Raw genomic sequence first — 20,429 nt, 5'->3', positions numbered from 1 at the left:
ATCTCCGACCCTATAAAGTATATATATTCTTGATCAGGATCACCTCCTGAGTTGATATGAGCATGTCCGTCTGTCCGTCTGTCCGTCTGTCCGTCTGTCTGTTTCTACGCAAACTAGTCTCTCAGTTTTAAAGCTATCGTCTTGAAACTTTGCACACACCCTTCTTTCCTTTGCACGCAGTATATAAGTCGGAACGGCCCGGATCGGCCGACTATATCCTATAGCTGCCATATAACTGATTGATCGGAAATGGTATAACTTTGGTGTTTTTAGAGTTAGAGAGTTCAAATTTGACATGAGAGCTATTTTTGGCAAAATAATACGACATGCCAAATTTCATAAGGATCGGCCGACTATATCCTATAGCTGCCATATAACTCAACGATCGGAAATGACCCAACTTTCGTGTTTTTGAAGATAGAAAGCTGGAATTTAGTACAGACTCTATTTTTGGTTAGTTGATCCAACCTACCAAATTTCATTAGGATCGGCCGACTATATCCTATAGCTGCCATATAACTGAACGATCGGAAATGACCCAACTTTTGTGTTTTTGAAGATAGAAAGCTGGAACTTGGTACAGATTATATTTTGATCCATCCTACCAAATTTCATAAGGATCGGCCAACTATATCCGATGTTTGCGATATATATCCGGTTTTAGCTGCAAGGGTATATAAACTTCGGCTCCGCCCGAAGTTAGCTTTCCTTTCTTGTTTTTTGTAATAAAAAATAGTGCGATCATTTCAATTTTCACATATGTTTTTATAGGCATCATAAAATATTTGAAAATATTTTGTTTAATTTATTCTTGTGTAGTTTAATACACTTTATAGCAGTGGTGCCCAAGCTCTGCATACGGAAGAGCAAACTCCCATACCAATGCAAAAAATCACCAATACATTTGTGCGAGAATTTTTTTCCCATCCATGTGGCTGCACTGAAAAATAAAATTATAGTAACATTCACAAGGGGTTTAAAATATCAATATAATAAAAAATACCTTTTATTACAGCCATTAAAAAAAAGGCCCTACATATTTTAGAACAGCTTATTATTATACTATGACAAATATGCAGAGCTTCTTAGTTAAAAAAAAATGTTCTGCGAAGAACAAATTCATCGCTACAGGTCGTCCATTTTGGCAGAAACAAAAACAAGAATGAATTTCTTGCAGTGAAAAGTTTTCGGCACTCCAACAACAAAATTCATTCGGATTAGTACGATTGAGGAGAATAGGGAAAACACGAAAAATTGTTATTGTAATTGCCCTTTGCTTATGATGGGACTAACGATGCTTATGGCGTGAGCAACGAATCTTATGGCGTGAGCAGACTCACACAACTCGGTAGGCATGAGCATTTGCAAAAACAAATGAGCAGCGAGAGCAATGGGATGACCACCACTGCTTTATAGCATGCCAAAGTATGCATATAAAAAAAAAAGGTAGGTCCCTGGCGCAGGTGATTTCGACTGCTAGAGTCATCCGAAACAAAAAATTAGAATAGATTATTGTTTTGTAAGCTTATGGCTCTGTCCCGTACTAGAATAAAATATTTTCATCAATAAACAACAAAATGGCTAACACGCAAGAAAAAAAATTTTTTTAAATTTAAATAATTTATCTTAAATTAATGATAAAAAAAAAACTAATCATTAAATAAATGATTCTAGTACGGGACAGAGGTGTTACTTTTAAGAACAACATATCCAAATTTCAGCTAGATCGGTACCATAGAATTTTGTGAATCACCTGCGCCGCACACAAAAATGTCGTTCCGAGAAAAACGCGTTTAAAGTTTAGACGCTACCGAGAAACTCATACTTTTCGGTGTAGGCGTGCTCTCGATTATGGGCTGTATCTCTGTCATTATTTGATATTTTTATTTGAAACTTTAACAGTACATTCTTAATAAACAATACTATCGAAATATGTGAAAAAAATAAAATCGATTTTTTCAACCTCACACATGAGTCTACATCCTTAAGTTTTTGTTGCTCTTCATGTGAACTGTGCTTGCATACCCTACCGATGTATGATTTTTAGGAGAGTGAGCAGCCACAAATTTTTACTTTAACTTTTTTTAACTTTAGCCTGTTTTTATGTATTTTTATACCCTTGCAGAGGGTATTATAATTTTGTCCAAAAGTGTGCAACGCAGTGAAGGAGACATTTCCGACCCTATAAAGTATATATATTCTTGATCAGGATCACCTCCTGAGTTGATATGAGCATGTCCGTCTGTCCGTCTGTCCGTCTGTCTGTCCGTCTGTCTGTCTGTTTCTACGCGAACTAGTCTCTCAGTTTTAAAGCTATCGTCTTGAAACTTTGCACACACCCTTCTTTCCTTTGCACGCAGTATATAAGTCGGAACGGCCCGGATCGGCCGACTATGTCCTATAGCTGTCATATAACTGATTGATCGGAAATGGTATAACTTTGGTGTTTTTAGAGTTAGAGAGTTCAAATTTGACACGAAAGCTATTTTTGGCAAACCACTACGACATGCCAAATTTCATAAGGATCGGCCGACTATATCTTATAGCTGCCATATAACTGAACGATCGGAAATGACCCAACTTTCGTGTTTTTGAAGATAGAAAGCTGAAACTTAATACAGATTCTATTTGATCCAGTTGATCCAACCTACCAAATTTCATTAGGATCGGCCAACTATATCCTATAGCTGCCATATAACTGAACGATCGGAAATGGTACTTGGTAGAAATATCAACATTCGTATTTTTGAAGATAGAAGTTTGGGACTTTTTTTAGATTTTTTATTTTAGTTAATTAGTTTTATTATGATGTAATCATAAGGATCGGCCAACTACATCCGATGTTTGCGATATATATCCGGTTTTAACAGCAAGGGTATATAAACTTTGGCTCCGCCCGAAGTTAGCTTTCCTTTCTTGTTTTAAATTGAATATTTGTTAAAGTGAAGTTATTTTCTTATTTAGTCAACTTAAATGTAATTTTAAAAATAAAAATTTAAAAAAGGGTACCAACATATTCCAAAACTGTTCTTTGCTACAATTTGTTTTATTTTTAATAAAAAATAAATAATAGCCAGAGTCCCAAAAAAAAACTTTATTTAATATTTTTTTTTGCTGTCCGGTCCCCTAAAAATCATTTATCGGTTGGGTATGACAGCACAATTCTCATGCAGAACAACAAAAATTTTAAAGCAATCGGCGTTTTCAGTATATTGATTTTTTATGATTCGTATAAATATATATATACAAAATATTTTACTGCTAACACCTAATCATATTCCTAAATAAATTTAAAATGTATGCTGAAATATTAAAAATTTAATATTCATTCACCCAATAACGAATACCCGAACTTTGTTAGGGTAGCAAGCCTAAAAAGTTAGAAAAATAAAAATTTGTGTGCGCTGGCTTCGAAACGAAATCGCAATCACACATGCACCCGTGTATGTGAATGTGTGACACGCATACATACAAAGATCAATCCAAGCGCAGACCAACCTTCTTCAACAAGCTCCTTTCAAAGACTGAGAAACAGAAAGCAATCAAGAGAATATGAGCGTAAGATATATGAACGAACGATGAGCGTAAGAAAGAGAGTAAGAACTCGCTCTGGTTAGTGGTTGAACCTAATGTTTGAACATACTGCAAGGGGCCACGACAGTGCTTAAAATATATTTTTTGGTGTATTTTTAATCTACTTCGAAAAATTAATGTTTTCTTTGCTTTGTTAGTGAACTGAAATTTTCCATTTTTTTTTAATTGTTGTGTTTTATGTTTAATTAAATTATCACACTTTCTAAAAAGGGCTGTAGACATGTTTTACTTTGTTATACCCTTGCAGAGGGTATTATAATTTTGGTCGAAAGTGTGCAACGCAGTGAAGGAGACATCTCCGACCCTTTAAAGTATATATATTCTTGATCAGGATCACCTCCTGAGTTGATATGAGCATGTCCGTCTGTCCGTCTGTCTGTCCGTCTGTCTGTCTGTCCGTTTCTACGCGAACTAGTCTCTCAGTTTTAAAGCTATCGACTTGAAACTTTGCATATACCCTTCTTTCTTCTGCACGCAGTATATAAGTCGGAACGACCGGGATCGTGTCGACTATATCCTATAGCTGCCATATAACTGATTGATCGGAAATGGTATAACTTTAGTGTTTTTAAACTTATACAGGCATGCTCCGGTTTTCACTTTCAGTTTTCGTTTTGGGACCAAAACCGAGATTTTCTTTTTTAGGTGCTCCGGTTTTCACAAGTTTTTAGTTATCGTTTTGCTATCGAAACGTTTCATTTCTCATAACTTCTTGCTGCCGAAACAGGTGATTTAAGGTTTGGTCAGCAGCAAACAACGCGAAAAAATGCCTTTTTTATATTCAATTACATCTTTCGTAGCCAAAAGAATTAAGGGGAAAAGCCAAAAAAGCCAAGTTAAGGGGATGGCACCTTTTCAATGGGTTTCATTTTCATTTCATTCCGGTGTTTTAAACAATTTTTGTTATACACTTTTAGAACATAACTAATTAAATTAAATTAATTTTTAAAAACATATTTTACCCAATTTCAACATATTTATCGCCATCCATTTGATTAAACAAGTATTTTTAACTTGCTTTGTTATTCTATCAAAAGTATGGCAGCTTAGGCTATAACTTATGGTGTCAGACTTATCGGTCGTTCACCAAAACGAAAATTTTTGTTGCCGACGCCAAAATTTGATATCCAAATTTGAAGTGGGGTCAGAAATTACTCGTTTTAAAAATAATTACAAGCCTAATTGATCTTCTAGAGGTCCTAAAAGAACGACAATAAACCAATAAGTCAACTACTTTTTTTCCTTTTGCAAATAAGATCCGATTTAATACAGAAAAAAGTCATTTACTTTTCATTTGGGCAAGACAAATTTTTTCGTTTTGTAATTCGAAAAAATCTTGTGAAAGTGAAAATGGGAGCACAAATTTTTTCGTTTTCAAAACGAAAACAAAAACCGAAAGTGAAAACCGGAGCATGCCTGATAGAGTTCAAAATTTTTGGCAGTATAATACGACATGCCAATTTTCATAGCGATCGGCCGACTATATCCTATAGCTGCCATATAACTGAACGATCGGAAATGTTTTTTGGTAGAAATACCTACTTTGGTATTTTTGAAGATAGAAGTTTGGGACTTTTTTTTAGATTTTATATTATAATACATTGGGTTATATTATTTTATTCTCATAAGGATCGGCCAACTATATCCAATGTTTGCGATATATATACGGTTTTAACTGCAAGGGTATATCAACTTCGGCTCCGCCCGAAGTTAGCTTTCCTTTCTTGTTTTTATTTCTTTCTGATTATTGGCATTTATATAATTTTATTCTCTCCATTCCTTACCCCTTGGGGGGAAACAACGGAGCACTACGATTTTTAAACTGGGCTCTTTTTACCCAGATCGCAGCCCTATTTTTTTAGGTACCCTGGGCTGAGAATTTTTCTACAGCCACTTTCTTTCTACAGCCACTTAAACTGGCACCACTAGGTGCCAGTTTAAAACCTAAGTCTCTTACCACAGGGGGGAAAACGTCAGGGTGTCTCGATGGACCAAATTTCAAGAGGAGTCCCAATAACTTAGGTGTTACTCCAATGAGTTCCGTTTAGAAACTGTTTTATTTTCATATAATGTTCTTACACGAAAGATACATGAAAATCTTAAATATATTTAAAACTACTCATCAACGCCATGCACGATGACCTACTATGTGACCCTTTCTTAATTGCGATAAGCGCACCTCTTACAGTGATGGAAAAAATAATAGAAACGAATTTTCCCTTTGGGTTCAAATACTAATTTTTAATAGAAAACGTGGTATTGAGTGAAAATTTTAATTTTTCTTTAATATGTATACATCTATCTTACATACTAGAAAACAAATCCATTTAGTTTTATTCATTTAGCTAAAAAATTTAACTAAAGTTAAATTTTATGTTTTTGACCTGGAAATAAAAATAGAAACGAAATGACTAATCCTTCTCTAAATTTACTAGTTTAGCAAAATTTACCATAAAATGTATTCAGCTTTAATATTTGGTGCCGTTACCATAGTTTTTCAAAACTGCAGCACACCTACGAGGCATAGACTCCACCAGATTGGAGCATATTGCTTGCTAAATGGAGTACCACTCTTCCTGGACTTTCTCCCGCAATTGCTCCTTATTTTTTGGTTGAAACACATTTAAACGTTTTTTTAGGATGCCCCACAAATGCTCAATAGGGCTTAAATCAGGTGACTGAGTTGACCATTCCATAACGTCGACTTTATTATCCTGGAACCACTTTATCGCAATCTTAGATGTGGGTTTGGGATCGTTATCCTGCATAAATTCCCACTTTCAAAACATTTCCTCTTCGGCATATGGTAACATAACGTCCTTCATTATGTTTACATAGTCTGTAGAACACCTATTGCCTTGTACCCGATAAAGTGGACCAACACCTGAAGCAGAGAAACATCCCCACAGCGTTAGATTGCCGCCTCCTTGTTTGATTGTCTTTTTGGTGTATTTGGGATCGAATGCTGTGATGTTTGGGCATCTAACATGGGATCTACCATCAGATCGAACAAATCAATCTTTGTCTCATCGGACCAAAGGACGTTTTTCCAGTTTTGGCGGGTCTCTTGGTTTTTGGCAAAGCAGAGTCGCCTTTCGATGCTCATAAAAGGAACTCTCCTTGCTGAATGCGCTTTCAAACCACGCTCAATCAGTCTTTTGCAAATGGTATGACTCGTTAAGGATGCGTTCATATAGTTTTTAAGATCCTTCGAAGAAAAGAAAGGCTACTTTTTCGACTTCCTAATAAGGGACGTGTCAAATTTTGTGGAAGTTGCTCCCTTTGCGCCACGTTTTTAATGTTTATCTGAATAGTGGATAGCAGAAAACACTTTTTTTGTGGAGCATTCCAACATTTTGAAAATTTGTCCCATGGATTGGACTTCTGCTTTTAATGTGAGGATTAGATTCCTCTCTACTGCGGTGCAATGTTCTCCACGACCCGTTTTGAAGCTTTTAACTAAATTAAATTATAAATTCTACAAAAAATTGCTATAATAACACTCCTTGTAATAAAAATATTCAAAACAATACCTTTTATTTTAACTTAAACGAACAATAACCACAGATTTTGACAAAATACGACCGCGTTTCTATTATTTTTTCCAACCCAAACACGAGGTCTTCTGACGAATTTCCATGAAAAACCAAAATTGCGGAAGAAAAGCGTTAAAAAAGAAGATCGTGACCAAGTATCGTTATCCACGTTACTAACTCAGTGGATTTCATAAATATTTCTGAAGCCTAAACTTAAAAAAAAAAGCCTTCGGAATTTTTATATAATATCGTGTTCAATGCTCATCAACGCCATGTCGTTGTAAATGAAGAGTTTCGAAGAAGTACGCAGCTTTGATTTTCTTCACATAAGCCAATACAACGCATTGATCCTTATATAGCATTGCTTTCTCTTCTTGATTACATGTGGCTTCCAAGCAAGTCTCCTGTCAAGCGTGAAACATAGGTAATTCAGGTTACTGCGGGATGGGGAAGCTGTTGATGCCAGTTTCTTGGTTGGAGAGAAAAAGTAGTCGCAGTGGATTTGTCGTTGTTAACCTCAATATTCCATCTTCTTTGACAATCGCTGGGCAGGTCGAGCTGCTCATGCATGACAGCAGCTGCGTCGGGGGGTCATCCACGTAAGTGGCTGCTATAAGGATTGGGCTCTGCAGGGGGCTCCGACCGGGAGGTCGGCCGTATAGGGCAGCGGACCCAGTACGCTGCCTTGGGGGATTTCACCGGGGCCCTCTCTAAGGGCAGAGGTGTCCTCTCCGCATTTGACTGCAAACTTTCGGTGCTTCAGGAATGTCTCCAGGAAGAGGAAGAACGGTTGGGGCAGGCTAGTCTTAAGCTTGAGCAAGAGACCGGTGTGCCAGACTCCGTCTAAGGCTTGCTTCCCATCCAACATGACAGCCAGGCAGTATTTCCTGGTTTCAAAAGCGTCCAGGATGTACCAGGTGGCAGCAGTTTTAATGTAATTGCTATGATACCATTATCGCCCGGGGCCTTGCTGTTGTTTATAGTGGAAGTCTGAGCAGCTGTCTCCTCTTCCGTGAGTAGTGCTATCAAGGCGGCATCTCTGGGGGACTCGGCCAAGAATCGGACTGTTTCTGTAACCTCTTCAGACGATCAGCGATTAAACGGCGTGAACACGTTTGCAAGATGTTCGGGAAACGCGTTTGCCCGGTCCATCTCTGTTCCGCACCAGCTGCCGCCGTTTCTCTGGACTGGTGTTTTTCTCTTATCCTCTTTACGCTGGTAGGCTGTCTTATTCCTTTGGTGACACGCCAAAGGTTGAGTTGTGGGTCGCCCGGTTCCAGTTGCTCAACAAACCCGTGGAAGGCTTCCTTCCTCAGCATTGCCAGTAGTTCTGTGAGCCGTTTGGAGGTTCTATTAAGGGGTTATATACAGTTGTACCGCTCAAAAAAATGGAATTTTATCGATTTTTTTTTAACACCATAGAAAATATTTATGAAAAATGTTTTACCAACGTTGTTTAGTACATGTTTCTGGGTACTTAATGAAATTTTTAATTTAAAAAAAAATGGCGACGGTTTTAACAAAAAATGTACTTTTTTGAAGTTATAAGATTTTTGATTTTTATGATTTGAAGAGAAGTTTTCCAAAAAATTTAAAATCCCTCGTTCACGGACTAGACAATAAATATACTAACTACATTTTTTTGAAGTTTGGATTTCAGATGAACCGTTTTCGGGATATCATGTCCACCGCAAGACACCATCGAAAAAAAAACGATCCGGGAATTGTGTGGCTTTGTATGTATGTTTCATACATAAAAATAAAAATGTGTCATAAAATTTTGTGGCTTTGTATGTATGTGTCACTGCTTGCACGAAGGCGTAAAATGAGTTGGCTTCCAAATTTCAAATTCAATTTCTCGTTTTTTTTTCCAATGCGCCGATGTGGTAACAGAACGAATAGTATTTTTGATCACTGCCGATAGGGTTACGATGGTAGCGTAATTCCTAAAGTAGTTGCTCTGTATACAATTTTTATACCCTTGCAATACCCTCTGCCATAATTTACCCATAATTTTTCCCAAAAGTGTGCAACGCAGTGAAGGAGACATCTCCGACCCTATAAAGTATATATATTCTTGATCAGGATCACCTCAAAAGTTGATATGATGTCCGTATGTCCGTTTCTCTTTCTGTTTTTACGCAAACTAGTCTCTCAGTTTTAAAGCTATCGACTTGAAATCGATCGACTTAAGGGGAGGGTAAGGTATTAAATATTTTTTTTTCCATTTTTTTTTTATTTTTTAAATTGAATGCATAATATCTGAAGAATATTGTGTCAAAGTCAATTAAAGCAAAATTGAAATTTCAAGTCAATTAAAGCAAAATTGACGAAGTTATTAGTTATTGACGAAGTTGCTTATTAACGTTTTAAGCCTAGTACTGAGTTGACGAAAATCCGCTTTTGAAATTCCGCTAGCGAAATCGCACTTTATTCAGCTACCGAGCTAGTGTGACCAAAAAAATTAAGAAAAAGGGTAATACTGAACAGCTGTTGTTTGTAAACAAAAAACCAATAGGGAAAAATGAATTCAAATCAATTGGATGTTGGTGTTTTGTTTATGTATTTCGCCGCTAAAGAGCTGATTAAGAAATAGAAAACTGGGTCAAAATCAAAATCAATCACAAATCATTTCAATGCCATTTTATGGCATTAAAATGCCCCTTGTGGGTCAAATCCTATATTATGGGCTTCGCCTTGACCGCACTAATTAATTTCAATTTATCCTCGCGCGCCGAAAACTTTTCGGTCCGACAATTTTTTTCTTTCAAATTTTCGCTCCATGTTTTAGCTATCAAAATAAATCAAATGAATTATTTCAACACCCAAAAATCAGCTGTTTATTTTTTTTGATCCGGTAACGCCATTCAATTTGATAGCTAAAATTTTTCTCAACACAGTACCCGACAAATTTAGGAGACGAAAAATTCTTCTTCTTCCTTTTTTTACACCGTTTTTTGTATATGGAGTTTGACAGCTGTCAGATTTTCGACAGCGGATTTTCGTCAACTCAGTACTAGGCTTTACACTGGATTTTTTTGTGTTTAAAACTTTAAAGCGTTTTTCCCACAACTCACGTTTTCAAAGTCGGTGCCCCTCATAACTTCAAAACTACTGCACCGATCCTTTTGAAATTTTAAACACTATTTCTGTACATATTTTACGAGGTAACGCTGTCGAGTTTTTTTTGTTCATAGTTTTGATTTCGCAATGACAAATTAACCGATTTTTTCCCAAAAAATTGAGTTTTTCACTTCAAAGTCTTCGAAAAAATTAAAAAATTGCAATTTTCAAAAAACCTTTACAGCGTTACCTGGGGCGAACTATTATCTAACGAATGAATTTTCATTTTTGGATTACAAATGATCCAGCACCGAGTTATGAGGGGCACCGCAATTCAACTTTTTTTGGCGACACGTCCGGACAATTGCTACCATTGCCATATTTTTAAATATTTTTTTGTTTAAATTTTATTAAACATTCTCCTAATGTCATACTTTAATATACCGTTGGTTGAATAAATAAATTTTAACTGTGTCGTCAGGAAAAAAATCACAAAAACATGGCTTTTTTCGCATGATTTGACCTTACCCTCCCCTTAAAGCTACCGACCTACCAAATTTCATAACGATCGGCCGACTATATCTTATAGCTGCCTTATAACTAAACTATCGGAAATGGTTTTTGGTAGAAATACCACCTTTGATGTTCTTGAAGATAGAAGGTTGGGACTTTTTTATACCCTTGCAGAAAGTACTATGATTTGGTCCAAAAGGGTGCAATGCAGTGAAGGAGACATCTCCGACCCTATAAAGTATATATATATCCTTAATCAGGATCACATTCTGAGTTGATATGAGCATGTCCGCCTGTCCGTCTGCCTGTTTCTACGCAAACTAGTCTCTCAGTTTTAAAGCTATCGACTTGAAACTTTGCACACACCTTTCTTCCTTTTGCACGCAGTATATAAGTCGGAACGGATCGGCCGACTATATCCTATAGCTGCCATATAACTGATTGATCGGAAATGGTATACATTTGGTGTTTTTAAAGTTAGACAGTTCAAATTTAACATGAAAGCTATTTTTGGCAAAACATTACGACATGCCAAATTAAATGCTATCTGTATTATTTTTGGGGCTCGGGCAGTCACGTCGAACTATAAATTCGGTGGAATAAACCTGAAACTCTGTGAGCTAGCCGCAAATGGTTGCGAGCGGGAAGAAGAACAACAGTTCGTTACACCTCAAAAATACCAAAGTTGTGCCATTTCCGATTGTTGATATATATGGCAGCTGTAGCATAAAGTCGGTTGATCCTTATACAATTTTTTATGTTTGTCCAACCTTTTATCTTAAATAACATGATAGGTCATTTCCGATCTTTCAATTATAATATCCTTATGAAAACAGGTATGTCGTATTAATTTGCCAAAAATAGCTTTCATGTAAAATTTGAACTCTCTAACTTTAAAAACACCAAAGTTATACCATTTCCGATCAATCAGTTATATGGCTTATATAACGACTTATATACTGCGTATCGATCCCGACCGCTAAGATATATATATTGCGTGCAAAGAAAAGAAGGATCTATGCAAAGTTTCAATTCGATAGCTTCAAAATTGAGAGACTAGTTCGCATAGAAACTTATATCAACTCAGGAGGTGATCCTGATCAAGAATATATATACTTTATAGGGTCGGAGAAGTTCCTCCTTCACTCCGTTGCACACTTTTCACAAAAATTATAATACCCTCTGCCAGGGTATTAAAAAATATTTGTTAAGAGTATGAATTTCATAGTATCGAAACATAAAATTATCAGTATTATAAATTTTGAATTACAGTTATATATTTTTTTTTGCCGATGGATATATACTTACTAAAAATTATATATCCTTAAATTGTTTTATAAAGTCCTTATTTAAGTCCCTTTAAAACCACCTTATAATAATTGTAATAAATAAATTTTTTAAAGTATTAAATCTTACTACAATATTTATTTTAGGAAACAAGAGCTGTTAAACGGAATTTATGCCATGGGATTTAATACACCAAGTAAAATACAGGAGACTGCGTTACCAACACTACTTGCAGATCCGCCACAAAATATGATTGCGCAAAGCCAGTCTGGTACAGGAAAAACTGCGGCGTTTGTCTTAGCTATGCTAAGCCGAGTAAACGTTAATTTAAATCACCCTCAGGTATATTCATTAAAAACAAGAAAGGATTTCTAGCTTCGGATGAAACCGAAACTTATACACCCTTGCAGTTAAATACGTTTGGCATCGATGTATTTTAGATTGGATGTATATTAATTGACCCATTTTTCCTTTGTTTTTTTCCTTTGTAAGTCGGAATGGTCAGGATAGGCTGACTATATCCTATAGCTGCCATATAATTGTTTGATCAGAAATGGCATAACTCTGGTGATATCAGAGTTAGAGAGTTCGGATTTATTGTGGATTTTTTTTTACAGATTCATCTGATTTCTGATTGTATTTATATTGTATGAATGAAAGAACCAATGTTTTGTATTTAAAAGAAAAAGGACTTCCACTCTCTTCGACAATACAACTTCTACAGTACCACAATACTTGCAAAAAAGCTCTGGTAGTACTTTTGGTTTCAAATTAAAAATATAAAATGAAAACAATAAAAATAAAAACAAGAAAGGAAAGCTAACTTCGGGCGGAGCCGAAGTTGATCTACCCTTGCAGTTAAAACCGGATATATATCGCCAACATCGGATATAGTTGGTGGATCCTTATGATTACATCATAAAAAAACCAATTAATTAAAATAAAAAATCTAAAAAAAGTCCCAAGCTTCTATCTTCAAAAATACGAAAGTTGGTATTTTTACAACACCAAATACCATTTCCGACCGTTCAGCTATATGGCAGCTATAAGATATAGTCGGCCGATCCTATTGAAATTCGGTAGGATGGATCAACTGGCCAAAAATAGAATCTGTATTAAGTTTCAGCTTTCTATCTTCAAAAACACGAAAGTTGGGTCATTTTCGATCGTTCAGTTATATGGCAGCTATAAGATATATTCGGCCGATCCTTATGAAATTTGGCATGTCGTAATGTTTTGCCAAAAATAGCTTTCCTGTAAAATTTGAACTCTCTAACTCTAAAAACACCAAAGTTATACCATTTCCGATCAATCAGTTATATGGCAGCTATAGGATATAGTCGGCCGATCCGGGCCGTTCCGACTTATATGCTGCGTGCAAAGAAATGAAGGGTGTGTGCAAAGTTTCAAGTCGATAGCTTCAAAACTGAGAGACTAGTTCGCGTAGAAACAGACAGACAGACAGACGGACAGACGGACATGCTCATATCAACTCAGGAGGTGATCCTGATCAAGAATATATATACTTTATAGGGTCGGAAATGTCTCCTTCACTGCGTTGCACACTTTTGGACAAAATTATAATACCCTCTGCAAGGGTATAAAAAAATATATATAATACATTAAAAAATAAATTATTTTATTATTATTTATATTATTATTATTATTATTATTATTTTATTATTAAAATTATTTCTATAAAATTAATTTATTTAACTTTTGTTTCATATTTTTTCTACTCTAAAATTTTTAAAGTTTACACATGTTGATACTTTTTAGCGATATCTGTTTGTTCACAATTTTTCGGCGACTTTGGGGCTCGGGGAACTTGACCCGTGAAGCAGCCGATTCCTAGTAGGAATCTAAAGTAATGGTGCTCCGCGTGACAGCTGTAGATCTGTACACTGAGATTGGGCTTGCTTCTGGAGGCGTTGGATCGGCTCCCGGGATCGCAAATCCACGTGGGTGAGGGTACTCCCGAAGACGAAGGAGCAGCCGGGCAGATCCACGTGGTGAGAGTGATATCGAAGGCAACGGCTGGTGCCCCAATTCGGGCCAATCTCCTTGTCAATGGTTCCTTCCCAGAAAATCCCAGAAATTCCTTCCCAAATTAGATCTATCTATCTAATAAATCTTTATATATCACCAGTGCATATATACCAACCAGCTCGATTGTGATCAGCTTGTAGCTCTGGGCGATTTTAATAACCCAGACCTAAAGTGGTTTAATGTTGATGCTTGAGGTTTCAATTAAAACCATTTCTGGTTAAAAAACTTCTTAACATTTGCGTTTAGACGTCTTAACTGGCTTGCAAATCTTCATTATTCCTCTTATCGTAGTAAAAATCGTAGGACAATGCGGGGTGTCGTTTTTCTTCATACCCTCATTAATGGTGAAGTAGATAGCCAGCATTTACTAACACGCTTACATTTCAACACTCCTAATTAAAGGACTAAAAGCTTAGACCCCTATTCTTTAGCCATTGTAGCTCAAAATATGCACAACACAACTCTCTTAAGGTCTTTTGTTCAAACTACGATGGTCTCTACCCTATCACCCCTTTTCCCTGCCTTCAAATTTACCAACTTGTCAGCTGGTGCACGAGTACATATTAAGCTATTTGAAATTTGTTAAGCTAAGAGGAGTTAGTAAGGAAATTTAAAATTTTATATTTTAAATTAGAGGGACAGGAAAGAGATGTAATAGAAGGGTCATGCAGTGCATATGTCGAACTACAATGGCTAAGGAACAGAGGACTAAAGTTTCGAGTCCTTCTATTAGGAATGTTAATTTTTAAACATGTTAGTAAATGCTGGCTATCTACATCACCGGTTAAAAGGTTATGCAGAAAAACTACACCGAGCATTGTCCTACGATTTGTTAAGCTAGGTAAGTTTATAAGTAAAAGTCTGCTACTGTAGGATGGAAGCTGAAGATTTGCATCCCAGTATAGACCTCTAAGTGCAAATATTAAAAAGTTCTTTTGTACGGATTCTATGCGGTCCTTAAAGTTAGTCTAATAGGTTATGTCTAATAGGATGCCGAGATCATTAACCTGGGTTAATTTTTCTAAGGCAATCCCATTAATATAATAAGTCGCTTGCAGAGGGCAAGAACGATAAAAAGACTTACGCTTGAATTTTGATCCATTAAGTATTACATCATTAGCTAAAAACCATTTTTGAAAGTTATTAAGGTCAGACTGAAGACTGTATTGGGCAGCGATGGATTTGTACTGAAGACAAAGCTTTATATCATCTGCATACATAAGAACTGGAGAGTTTCTTAAAGCAGGGGGCAAGTCGTTTATAAAAAGCGTAATTAATAACGGGCCAAGATGACTTCCTTGAGGGACGCCAGATGTAGCACGGACCAGACGGGACTGTATGTCTTTAAATAAGACTCTTTGTGTCCTTCCATCTAGGTAGCTGGAGATCCACGTTAAGAGGTCTTTAGGAAAACCCAGCATATTCAGTTTACTCAACAAGAGTGAGTGATTAACTGAATCAAATGCTTTGCTGAAGTCTGTGTAAATTACATCGGTTTGATATCCCTTACAAAAGCCATCTATGACAAAGGATGTCAACTCCAATAAGTTTGTGGTGGTGGAGCGACGCTTAATAAAGCCATGCTGACAAGGAGTGATAATCGAAGAGCAAAGGTGTTGAAAATGATTAATTAAGGGGTAATTAATTTTTCAAATAACTTTGGAATTGCCGACAACTTAGAGATGCCTCTGTAGTTGGCAGCCTCGGACTTTTTCCCTTTTTTATGTAGGGGAATTATGAATGATTCCTTCCACTTAAGGGGAAAAATCGAGGTTTCCAAAGATAAGTTGAAAAGCCTTAGAAGAGGTTTGCACAGAGCCCTGGCGCAATATTTTAGCAAACAGCCTGGTACTCGTCGGGGCCTGGCGAATAAATGGGTTTTACCCTTAAAAGACCAGATAATAAGTTGTTCTCAGAAAAAAACGGACAGAAAATAAGATTTGCTGCTTCAATGTTAAATGCGTAAGGCTGATCTGTCCATTTACGCGGAGAATAAGTTGTTTGAAAAAATTCTCCGAATAGATCGGCAATGGCCTGATCAGAGGTCGCAGAGGAATTTTCAAACGTAAGCAGGGGTGAAAAAGATACGTGTTTACGCTTAGTGTTTACAAAATTATAAAACTGCTTTGGATCCTGTGTAAATTGTATCCGGCAGAGGTCAATATAATTCCTATAACATTCAGCGTTATGCACGGTAAAAATCGACCAAGCTAGTAGGTATCTTGAAAAATCAACACTACTGCAGGTTTTTTTATGTTTTAGTAAGAACCTATTTTTAATATTTTTTAGGTTAGTGAGGCATTTTGTATACCAAGGAGGATTTGTTGAAGCGGACGGATATTTCCATGGCACACAGGAAACAAAAAATTTATTTAAAGTACAGTAAAATTTTTCTAAAGTGACGTTAATATCAGTGCATGCTAGAATATCGGACCAATCGTATGTATCGATAAGGCTATAAAGTTTCTGAAAATCAGCTTTACGGAAGCAGAGACTTTATTGATAGGTGACAAAGATGTTGAGTTGTCGACGTTGGACCACTTTAATTCTGGGATATTAAAGTCGTCCACCGCTACGAGTTGGTCACGATCCGTCATAAGATTAGAGACGTATCGAATGGCGGACAAATGCTGCCAATATGTGGGCGGTTCAGACATAGGCGGTATATATGAACATGTAATGTATAATGATTTCACGGAAATAGTGATTTTAACGCAAATGAATTCTATGTCACCAAACTCTTGGAATTTCACCTCTTCAGAAGCAAGAGTAGAGTCTACCAAAATGAGTCCACCCCCCTTTCGCTAAGGGCGATCCCGTCTAAAAGTGGTGTACTTACTTGGAAAAACTTCGGAGCTAAAGATCTCCGGCTTTAACCAATGTTCTGTTAAGGCTATAATATGGGATGCAAAGGAAGAACTATCAGAATATAGTTTAGGGAGTTTGCTACGGAGCCCCATAGTTTTCTGATAGGTAAGTGTAAGTGACGATACTAGTTTTTTGGGTTAGTGGACAAAAAAGAGGTGGAAGGTTGGTCAGTGGTTCCGATATTGGGAAGTCTCACTCCTACTGGTTTTATAAGTTTTTTCTTTACGGAACTAGGCTGATGTTCTTGGACGAAAAGATTCTCTGGCCAAAAACTGGGAGAATAACTCGTCTTGAACATCAGCGCGGGCACACGAATCTTGAAAGAAGACGTGCGCCGTGTATAATTATATTTAAATTTAGTTATGTCCTCCACCTTTATATCGGCTTCTTTTTTGGCTTTGATATAAGCCGAGATATCAATCTCTGAAGTATCAGGGGCGAGCCGAGAAAAATATATATATTTCGATGGAGGAATCACCTGTAAGGGTTTCGGTGTCGCAGGTACAAAAACTGCAGCATAAACGGACTGTGGAATATCTTCTTGGGTGACTCTAACGGGGTTTCATTCACTAGGACCTGTGGTATCCCTAGGATGCCAAGGAAGATGTCGGAAAATTGCTAATTTTTACTGAGAATTTCGTATGGCGAATTGTTCTCAGTTCTAGCCCTTGGTGTGGCCGAAGATATGAGCGGCTGCGTTATTGCCGGCTGAGTAGACTGAGGCGGATCACAAACAGCAGATTTCTTACGCTTAGGAGACTTCGTTAGTAGCTGAAGGCTGCTAAACTGAGTGTCAAGCGCACAGAGTTGGTCATTGACTTTACGAAAACCAGTGATCAACTCTTTAAATCCATTTTTTGTCTGTCTCATGAACGACCTCATTTCGCCTTGGACAGCACGACAATTTTCACAACAATAGTGTATACCAGACCTACGGCAAATGGCATCCGAAACTGAGGCAGTGAACCCGGCACACTTAGCGTGTACGACGTTTTCACATAGCCAGCAATGGATGGTAGGCTGGGATGTGAAAATTATCTTGTTACAAGACTTCATAGCGCAGACAAGTTTAAATTCCATTTTTTTCAATAAATAAAACAAAATTAATATATAAAAAAGTTTAAAAAAAACACTATACCTTGAACCACTGTGCCAAATAGGAAGCCGAAGCGGGAGCTTTTGAGAGTGCAAAAGAAAAATGCAGAAATAGAGATAAGACGGGGAAGAAGCAGAGCTGAGCTATGCTTGAAATTGAAATTATACAAATTATTAATTCGACTCCAAATATACCACAGCATTCGCGAAGCGATACGGTTTAAGCTTAAGATTCTTAAGGTTCTCATTACATTCAATTCACAAGTGAGTAAACACCGGTTTACCAATATTTATCATAAACGCAGTGCGCACAAAAAAAACAGGACCGTTCGCTTAAGAGAAAGAGAGGACTTTCGATTTGTTATTTTTCATTGCGAACGCAAGACGAACTGGAAATTGAAACCGTTTGAAGTCAAACGGAAGATCAGTCGGAATCATTGGTATTCAAAGAATACATACATTTTCGTCTTCGTTCTTTTCGTTTATAATTATTTCCTCAATCGAATTCGGTATGTCTTTTTACTGAAAGTCGAGTACAGTTGCTTCAGTACTGAGTACCTGTGGATAAAATTTGCATAGCATCATAATAACGGTACTTTGATCCAACATAATAACCAACTTTGAGCTGAAAGTTAGTTGGTGGAAACCTTGGTAACTCCAGAGACTTCAAAAACTTCGTTGGATAATTTACTAAATCATCGGCATTTGTTTTGGAATCAACGGTTTTGTATAACACCAAATCGCCAGCAAATTTTTGATTGTAAAAATTGTAAATTTTGTAAATTCTGGTTGTGAGATGGTGTAGTGTTTAGTGTATAGTTGTTATGCGTTGCAAATCATTGTGTTGGTTTAAGTGATTGGTTATGGGTGTTTTATCTTTTACCTTGCAATATGGCATGAAGCCGCCTTCTCGAATGATATTAGCTCCAAAAACAGTCATGCAAAGCAGTTATTGTATTCAAGGATGTGTTGAAGAATATGGCTATGAACCGTGATCACTTCCATCGATCAATTTTTTTTAACTTTAACACATTGCAATATTATTGCAATATATAGCATTGACAATCGGGCAGTTATATTTTGTCTTTCTTCGTTTAAGTTCTTTGAATATATTCTTTATATGTTCATATATTTTCTATATATGAAGTTCCGATGTTGGCACGTCATCCTCTAGTGATTTTGGACTATAGACAGAGTGGTAAATATGACCTCAAATTAACCTCAAATGCACGATCCACATAATTTAAACAGTTCAACTTACAAGCTTAAAGACAAATGCCTGCACTTAAGCCTCTTAACTTTTGAACGCCGATGATAGCCTGGAAATCCATCGTTCCCTGTTAGCTTCAGCCACTAACGGTGGCGATTTTTTAAGGTATTTTAAAACTAATGGTTTTTTTTTACTTATTTATACCCTTGCAGAGGGTATTAAATTTTTTTTCTAAATATCTAAATTTCTAAATTTAAAAATCTAAATTTTCTAAATTTTTTCTAATTCGACTATATCCTATAGCTGACATATAACTGATTGATCGGAAATGGTATAACTTTGGTGTTTTTAGAGTTAGAGAGTTCAAATTAATTAGTTCAGTTCATGAGAGCTTTTTGGCAAAACATTACGACATGCCAAATTTCATAAGGATTGGACGACTATATCCTATAGCTGCCATATAACTGATTGATCGGAAATGACCCAACTTTCGTGTTTTTGAAGATAGAAAGAGGAAATTGGTACAGATTATATTTTTGGTCAGTTAATCCGACCTACCAAATTTTATAACGATCGGCTGACTATGTCTTATAGCTGCCATATAACTAAACGATCGGAGATGATTTTTGGTAGATATACCAACTTTGGTACTTTTGAAGATAGAAGCTTGGGACTTTTTTTTAGATTTTCTATTGTAATTAATTGGTTTTATTATGATGTAATCATAATGATTGGCCAACTATATCCGATGTTTGCGATATATATCCGGTTTTAACTGCAAGGGTATATCAACTTCGTCTCCGTCCGAAGTTAGCTTTCCTTTCTTGTTTTTTTTAAATTTCATATTGAACCCAACACCGGTTTGTTACATGAAATTAACTGAGCAGAGAACAATGATAAGCTGTCAAACAATGGATCACGCACCGCACGGTGAACAGTATTCTTCAAAAAATGATTGTTTGCAATTACAGATCAAGGACAAATATATTACACAGTGTGACAAACAAAATAATATTGGAGGAACTTTCAAATAGACCTAGTGGGAATTGTTTATAAGGTTGAATATAACACAAAACCGTGTTTGTATAGCAAAAACCGTGTTTGAATATTTGTAAGACCCTCAAAATTATAACTTTATTTGGAAAAAACGTTTTTCGTGACTTTTTTGCGCTTAAAAATTCCTAAACGCGTAATTTTAAACCGATTTTAAAATT

General features: G+C 36.4%; 1 protein-coding gene across 3 annotated transcripts in view; it reads left to right on the top strand.

The window, feature by feature from the left end:
- The window catches only part of Dbp80 (putative ATP-dependent RNA helicase Dbp80), a 107,547-nt gene that overhangs the window by 22,690 nt on the left and 64,428 nt on the right, over nt 1–20,429 (top strand). For all 3 annotated transcript variants that reach the window (XM_070280367.1, XM_043209667.2, XM_043209668.2), the window contains one exon: nt 12,140–12,335. In XM_070280367.1, the coding sequence (XP_070136468.1) occupies nt 12,140–12,335 (196 nt within the window). The remainder of the gene's footprint in view (nt 1–12,139; nt 12,336–20,429) is intronic.

This window comes from Drosophila bipectinata, chromosome 3L (assembly GCF_030179905.1).
Source record: "Drosophila bipectinata strain 14024-0381.07 chromosome 3L, DbipHiC1v2, whole genome shotgun sequence".
NCBI lineage: Eukaryota > Metazoa > Arthropoda > Insecta > Diptera > Drosophilidae > Drosophila > Drosophila bipectinata.
This window is presented reverse-complemented; position numbering and strand designations above follow the sequence as displayed.